Source organism: Procambarus clarkii, chromosome 91 (assembly GCF_040958095.1).
Source record: "Procambarus clarkii isolate CNS0578487 chromosome 91, FALCON_Pclarkii_2.0, whole genome shotgun sequence".
Classification (NCBI taxonomy): domain Eukaryota; kingdom Metazoa; phylum Arthropoda; class Malacostraca; order Decapoda; family Cambaridae; genus Procambarus; species Procambarus clarkii.
In genome coordinates this window covers 9,768,339-9,776,877 of record NC_091240.1, presented here as the reverse complement: position 1 = coordinate 9,776,877, position 8,539 = coordinate 9,768,339, and the positions used below count along the sequence as shown (strand labels likewise).

General features: G+C 40.3%; 1 protein-coding gene across 1 annotated transcript; it reads left to right on the top strand.

Moving 5' to 3' along the window:
- Positions 1 to 3,516: 3,516 nt before the first annotated feature.
- LOC138359550 (antifreeze protein Maxi-like) lies at positions 3,517 to 4,575 on the top strand. Its single transcript, XM_069318892.1, has 2 exons — positions 3,517 to 3,573; positions 4,030 to 4,575. The coding sequence occupies exons 1-2, from the start codon at positions 3,517 to 3,519 to the stop codon at positions 4,573 to 4,575; spliced, it is 603 nt and encodes a 200-aa protein (XP_069174993.1).
- Positions 4,576 to 8,539: the final 3,964 nt, after the last annotated feature.

Sequence of the window (8,539 nt, the reverse complement as noted above, 5' to 3'; positions counted from 1 at the left end):
TGGCGTTGTTTACAATTTCCCATTTAGAATCCTTTCATTAGAAAGTATTTACACCACAGTATTGTATGTCGAACATAAAAAATATTAAATGTATAAAGATATTGTACACAATGTGATAAATCAATGATATAATCTTTAGAGCAGGACAGCACGATCGAACCAATGTTGTGGATAACCACAGATGTGCACCTTAACCCATGGACTAGGATGTGCAAAAAGTTACACGACCTGGGGCCGGATTCAGGAAGGTACTTACGAAGGTTTTTCCTCTTAGCTAAGAGCGTTTTCCGTCTTAGTGCCTTCGTGGCGGCTACGTCCGTATTCAATTAACTACCCTAAGTGGAAAAACCTTCGTAAGTTCATTCCTGGATTTAAGTGTGGTTTCGACCACTCGTAGCTTTACGTAAACTGGATATAAGTAATTTTTTCTCTACTACATAACACTGGGATCGATTTATGATATTGGAACATGACCAAAATATTATAGCTGGTGAATCTAGTGAAGAGGAATCCTTCGTGTTAGTTATATATGCATTCTCTGCTTGAAACTTGAAGTAAATATGTGTTTGATGATAGTAGAATTAGTTTTATAATAGCAAGATATTATACCAGTAGTTATTAAGTAAATAAACACTGGTGAACATGAAATATGAGAGAAGGTGATGAGCCCTGCCTGATGGGATCATTTACTATCACCAAATGCGCCTGTTCACCTAGTAGTAAGGGTGTACCTTAGCTATACATACCCATTTCTAATTTATTTAGTTTGGTTTTATTTTGAAATTAAATCTGGGTGAGACATAAAATAAAAATATGCTGCACAAATGATGTTAGGTAAGGAAAAGGATAAAAATGTCAAAAACTTTATTCATTGAATACTTAAAGCTATAATTATGACTATATAGATTATTAAAAAAGAGAGAGGGAAGTAGGGGTCCAAGACCTCTTCCTGTTATACAATTTGGGTGTGGAACAAGTAATTATCAAAAGAAGGCACCATGCCGGGAAGGCTATGTAGCAGTAAGGCTGTGAGGCGAGGCAGTTACTTATTTGAGAAATGCTTATTTTATTTACCTTATAAGCTGAGGCAACTTATTTTATTTGAGGAATACTCAGCTGATTCCTCTACATTTAGCATGGAACAAATTTGTGTCCAAGACCTCTTCCTGTTACTCAATTTGGCTGTGTGTAACCAAACTAGAAGTGCTCTACAAATCAAGGGACCCAGAATGTGGAATGACCTCCCGAATCATGTCAAAGGCTGTACCTCTCAACCAGTTTAAGAGTTAAACCAAGTACTGCCAAATTAACTCCATGTAACCTAACTTACCTCCTAAATGTCAACCCATGTCTTGCTATTTTTTAAACAACGCTGTTCACCAACATGTGCAATTGCTGATTTATGCTATGTTAACCCCCTTTTTGTATTTTTTATTCCTTCTTTCAACACAATTTATACCTAATCCCGATTACTATTAAGTTTTAGTCTGTTTTTTTCCCCCACACCTTGCCCGAAATGCTATGAGTATTAGTGGCTTTAGGTATTGTATGTACTAGCTCTGCCTATAAATCCATCATTATGTTTGTAAATCAACTGTATGTACTTTTCCTGAATAAAATGTATTTATTATTTATTTTTTAATCAGTAAGTATTGAAAGAAGGCACCAAGCTGGGAAGGCTATGTAGCACCATTGTGTGTAACAATAAACCAAATTTTTTTTAACAAACAATGCACCTGTATGGGAAAACAAATCCTGTCAGCTGTAAAAATATTGATGCAGTTATTTAAATGAAAAATATAATGAAAGAAATATTACTGGTTTATTTTTATCCTATCTTTTTGTACTGTACAGTATATCCAAGGAAGTGAAAAATTGAGACATAATGCACAATTTAATGAATGATTAGCAGTTCAAAAGAAATATGACTTGTATTACATATCAACATGAGATCTTAATGATCCATGGTCAACATGATTTAATAAGGATAATACAGTACTGTATTTGTAATACAAACTATAATTTAAAATCTTTATTACTGATTTTTTTTATTAAGAAGATTAGGTATACACAGCAATGTGCTGCTACCCTAGTCTATATGGAATATTACACAGTGTAGATAAAAAACTAGCTATAAATTTATCTAATACTCCCATCTCACAGGATGGTTAGACATACTGTACATGGAATCAATTTAGAAAATACCAGCCTCAATACAAAAAACAAATCAACTCTGACTAAACAACTCTAAGCAATTTTCACAAGAGGTAAGCACTGAATCATGGAAACATTATATTATAATTACTCTTACCAGTTTCTACAAAACTCCTCTCAAACAATGTATTTTTAAACATGTTTAGGTATACACAGCAATGTGCTGCTTCCCTATTCTGTATAAAGGACCACACAGTGTAGATCAAAAACCAGCTACAAGCTCACCCAACATCCTCACCTCACAGGATGGCCAGTCATACATGGAATTAGGAGAGAACAAAATACTTAATGCTGATCTATTAGCCTCCACTGGCAAAATCTGGGTGCAGCACAAGAATATCTTCCAATATTCCTGAGCGTATGAAGTAATTACAGAGCTCAAAATACCTCATACCATTTGGTATGAAGTCACTGATAACAGGACAATCACAGATATAGTGTTGGAGAGTATGTTCTCTCAAGTAGGACTGAAAACAGATGTTTTTTTTCCACCAAGAGGGCTATAAACCCATGGAACCGCCTACCCGCTGAAGCCGTAAATGCCAAATTCCAGCTAAAAAATATCATTAAGACAATTGGCGGGCCCTTTAACAAGCCGCCGGCTTTCTGTCCTCTTCGAGGTCACTAGATAGTTAGTGGCCCTTGGGTAAATTCAGTAAATATATACAATAATTGTCAGCGCATCTTCCGAGCAACAAGGACAGCTACACAGTATCTCTTAGAATTACGTAGGTAAACAACAAATGTAACATATTTGTTTACTACAATGTCGGTGCTAGCTGTAGAAGTTGAAAAAACATTGTTTTACTTCGAAATATACTAATTTTATAAGAAAATTCGACGTAAATAGGAGGCAGTAGAGCTCCGATAAGCCAGCGCTAAATCTGTAATATGAAGAATGTTGCTGCTCTCTGATTGGCCAAACGAAACACAGTAGTGACCTCTATCGGCACGCAGGTGAACCAACAATTTTCTTCCTAAGTATACCTTATTGAATCGCACCTAAGCATCTTCTTAGGGCGCACTTAGGAACCTTCGTAGCAAACCCACTTACGAAGAAATACACAGAGCTTCCTGAATCTAGGTCCTAGCTGTCGCCGTCTTTCTTTATTATGCACCCTATACCCATCCCGTACTGGGCGGTGGTGTAAAGGATTACAGAGGCACATAATCGGTTCAGGAACTGAACCCTGCTACCGCCGTCGACACGTTTTATGTGGAGCCTCGAACGCGCTTCGCATAACCATGGTTAGTATTAGGGCATTTTTATCTCATCCTAATTTTTTGGCCACCATTAGCATTATGAATAATCAGTCAGCCAGAAAAGTGGCGTGGGTTAAGGAGGAGGAAGATGATGAGGCAATAATGATATTATATAATAATATATAATAATTCATTGTGTCGGGGGACAGGAAGCCATTGTGTATTCATACACGGTAGACTTATATCTAGGTTCCCTCCCCCCCCCCCTCAAGGCCGAATTACGAACCCCGCCCAGGATGTAACCCACAACAAGCTGACTAACTCCTGAGTACCTACTCACCGCTAGGTGAACAGGCGTATTAGGTGAAAAGAAATGTGCCAAGCCATTGTTGCTGCCGGAGGCGGTTAGTTTATTGTGCACTCCATACCGCTCACAGGTTGAGTATGGGGTGCACAATAAACTAGCCGCCTCCAGCGGTAACAATTCAACAATTCAAATGCGTCGAGAATGGACCCGACTGTACTATATATCGGGGCCCGGAACGTGGTTGTTTACTGAATGTGTCGAACCTCCCTCGATCATTTGATTTATATTACTTCATGCTGATGTAGTTCTTGAATTTGTTTCAAAAACTGATCTACTACCAGCTTGCCAGTAGTCAGCAGGGCAGTAGCCAACACGGCAGTAGCCTACAGCCAGAAGCCAGCACAGCAGCAGCCAGTACGGCAGTAGCCAGCACAGCAGCAGCCAGTACGGCAGTAGCCAGCACAGCAGCAGCCAGCACAGCAGCAGCCAGCACTGCAACAGCCAGCACAGCAGCAGCCAGCGCAGCAGCAGCAGGCAGCACAGCAGCAGCAGGCAGCACAGCAGCAGCAGGCAGCACAGCAGCAGCCAGCGCAGCAGCAGCAGGCAGCACAGCAGCAGCCAGCACTGCAACAGCCAGCACAGCAGCAGCCAGCGCAGCAGCAGCAGGCAGCACAGCAGCAGCCAGCACTGCAACAGCCAGCACAGCAGCAGCCAGCGCAGCAGCAGCAGGCAGCACAGCAGCAGCCAGCACTGCAACAGCCAGCACAGCAGCAGCCAGCGCAGCAGCAGCAGGCAGCACAGCAGTAGCAGGCAGCACAGCAGTAGCCAGAAGCCAGTACGACAGTAGCTAACACAACAGTACTAGCCAGAAACAACAAAACTGTTGCAGACGATTAAAAACATTGCCTAGTTAAGTGTTATAGTTAAGGTTCAGAGACAGTGTTTATTTGGCAACTGTAGCTGTCAACATACAGTGGTACTGCACAATCCATACAGTACAGTACTGTAAAATCCTTACACGTAATACTGTACCCACATTACAGTATTCACAACTCCCAGAGAATTCAAGCAAGACATGCTGCACTGCCAAGGTAAGAAAGATTGTAATACATTATTCAACAGTTCCATGAATCTAGGATACAGTTATAGACCTTTTATTATTTATCATGCACCCCATCGCCATCCTGTGAACAGTAGTGACAAATGATACAATGACATAAAGCTCAGGAAGTGGACCCCAGAATTCATCTAAGTTACTTATATAGTTTTAACATATATATTAACTACTGTATTTTATAGCGCATAATGGGTTTGAAAACTGAACCCCCAAAGCTCGCATAGATAACCACGTTACAGTTGATTAACCAGTTATATATGGATTGTTAACATATATACATCATTTATTTACAGCTTTATCAAACTAGCATCACGTATCGTGATTCCAAAAGGCCTTAACACAACGAGTGAGAGTCTTAATTAATTGTTTTAATAAGTTTATTATGTACCCCTTTCCCAACTAATGGGTAGAGTCTCTCACAGTGATGCAGTTTAGTATGTGGGGCTGGTTGGGCTATGACAACCCCTTGGTTCCAAGGGGTTGTCATAGCCAGGGGGTGGTAATGGGAGACGAGCTCCCATGTCCTATAAAATGCTCCTATACGGCATGCGTCTCCAATAGCCTCTGACAACCAAGTCCAACGCCTGGCCTGCACGGGTGGCTTAATTTAATTAACACTATCGGTCACCGGGCAGGTGCACGGTCAACTTAGGGGTCATGCACCCAGCGGGCAAGCGTGCGGGTAAGCGCGCGGTGACACCTAAATGTGTATACTCGTTTCAGCTTTCTCACCTTAATTCTCGTGCTACGTCACTCGTTTTGGTATCATTGTGTTCGCAATTAAATTCCCTACAGGTGTGTATAAATATAATGTCCAAAAGCCTGGCATGACTCCCAACAGCAAAGCCTAAAGTCGGCAAAAGTTACCCGTGAGCGCACAAAATTAGTAACATGTGCATACTCATTCCATTTTTCTCACCTTAATTCTCGTGCTACGTCGCTTGTTTTGGTATCATTGTGTTCGCAATTAAATTCCCTACAGATGTGTATGAATATAATGTTCAAAAGCCTGGAGTGCCTCCCCGCAGAAAAGCCTAAAGTTACCCGTGAACGAGCACCAATTTGTACACTGCAACCTAATGTGTATACTCGTTCAGTTTGATAACATCAATTTTCGTGTTACGTCTTTCATTTTGGTATCAAATTGTTCGCAATAAAAAGGCGCGTATTTTAAAACTAGTCCCAGAATAATAGAGCAATAACTGGAATTTTAACAAATATTTTAATTCTGAAAGCTCATCATCACAAAATTATTTATATCTTTCCAGTGTTCTGACATAAATTTTTGTGTTACATCTTTCATTTTGATATCAAGTTGTTCGCGACGTAAAGGCGCGCATTTTAAAACTAGTCCCAACATAATAGCATAATAAATAGAATTTTAACAAATATGTTAAAATTTTGACCAAAAGCCTATTTATAATCATATAAGTGTTCGGACATCAAGTTTCATGTTACATCTTTCATTTTGGTATCAAATTGTGCGCATTCTAAAGGCGCTTATTTTGATACTATTCTGAGGTCGATTGGATAAAAAATGAATTTTATACAAATATTTTTGTAGTGGACGCAAGTCCGGTCCAAAGTTAGGACTCAGGAGAAAAATAATGGACGCGAGTCCGGTCCAAAGTACATTAATCTTTAAGTCCGGCGGAACTGCTTTTACCGACAGGAGTTAGTTTAGTTCATTTATTATGCACCCCATACCCATCTTGTGGGCGGTAGTGGAAAGGGTTACAGAGGCACATAATGGGCTCAGGGACTGAACCCCACAATTCATTTAGCTAAGCAAGTTACAATCTTGATGAGACAGATTTGCATTTTACTGACAGGAGAAGGGGCGAGGGCGTGCCTCTGGCGCCTTAAAACCAGCTGCTCCGGGTAGATGGGACTCGATAGCCTGGGAAGGCAGCCCATCTAGGGGAAGGAAAACCCTGAATTTTAAACCTCCGCTGCCTTGCGGCCATCCCCCTTTTTTGGGAAAGGCTTCAGGAGTCAACCTCGAGGAAAAATCCGGAGTTGGAGCCCCTAAGGCAGTTCGTTGTTGACGTCGACCTCTTTCTGGCAGCTCCTGCAACGTTGCTGGAACCATGCGTATTGGCATTTGCCTTTCTATTGGATAATTTCAGCAACGTGGAGACGGGGGACCTGCTGCATGGGTAACAACAGCTCCTCCATATCTACCTACCCAGGCTTTGCGCCCTGTCAGGGCGCAACTCCATAGTCTTCCGAGACTGAAGGATGCCTACTACTATTATGTGGGGCTGGCTCCCCCCCCCCCCCCTCAGCGAGCCCCACCACAGGGACGCCGACCCCCAACTCATGATGGGGTTAACGAGGTGTCTTCCAAGCCTGACAAACTAACAACTCTTCATCCATAGTTTGCTAACTGTCGGTAGTAACTAAGTGATTGTAACCTATCCACCGCTGCCCACTGGATGGGGGGCGGTGTGCAGGACAAACATATCAATTGTGACACTAGCTCTCCACATCTGTCAGTTGCTTAATTTAGAACCTGTACTTGTGGTCGATCTCGAACCCATTGTTGATGTGACGACTTATACTGAATTTTGTAACTAGCTCATCAAGATTGTAACTTGCTTAGCTAAATGAATTGTGGGGTTCAGTCCCTGAGCGCATTATGTGCCTCTGTAACCCTTTCCACTACCGCCCACAAGATGGGTATGGGGTGCATAATTAATGAAGTAAACTAACTAACCTTGAAATTGGACGACACACAAGATATACACACAAATAATCCTTAATAATATTAGAATAATCGATATTATAAACCAGGTCAATCTTTAAATTTAAAACAAATCAGAAAACACCAGCAATAATACTTTCCGCAACACGTATTTATCAACAAAGGCAAAATGCTCGTTTCCATCAACTATTCATTTTTTTTATTTTTTTATATAGAACACTTTACCCACGACTCACAACTGATGATGACGCATGTATTTTTCTTGAGCAGTGCTTCCTCCAGGTCCTCTGCTAGTCCCACCTCTATAAATGCTTCATCCCCGTATTGCAAATACGTGCATGAAGTTGGCAAATATATTGACAACAGAACCTAATCTAAGTTAGGCGTAACTATTCAACACATTCCAGTATATGATAATATTACTTAATATTTGAGAAGATAAAAATTTTGAATAAGCAGTTGTGTCTTTAGAATCTTAGTCCCAACATAATAAACAAACCCAACATCGGTTTATGTCTTAAACCGATGAATGTGTCTTTAGAATCTTAGCTATCTGAGGACTAATATAGTACATATGCGTACTATACTAGGCCTAGGAATATTTAAGTTTGGTTTTTAGCATTATTTCTTCGGACTATAAAGTGAATAGTACAAAATTCTACTATCTATTCAAATTGTACTGTCTATTACGTCAATATAGGTACGATGATCCAGTTACAAAACGTACTATCAAAACAGGAGGATGGGGGTTGTATTAACAGCAGACACAAACTGACATATATAGGATGAAGAAATGTCTGGGAATTATTATATGATGATAATTAGGTATTTTCCTTTCTCTTGTTTTTTTGGTTAAGAAAACTACTGCATTTTATTGCATTTGGGAGGAAATTCCAGTTTAGGAACCTTGAATTGCATGACATTTTTTTCTTTGGTTGAGTATCTGCCAATTACAAGTACTTTGGAAGCTAAAATTCGTGCAAATATTAAT

Coding starts and splice junctions, on each gene's coding strand:
- LOC138359550 (XM_069318892.1), top strand. CDS start 3,517: ATGAATAATCAGTCAGCCAGAAAAGTGGCGTGGGTTAAGGAGGAGGAA. Junction 3,574..4,029: donor AGGAGGAGGAAGATGATGAG/GCAATAATGATA, acceptor ATGCTGATGTAG/TTCTTGAATTTGTTTCAAAA.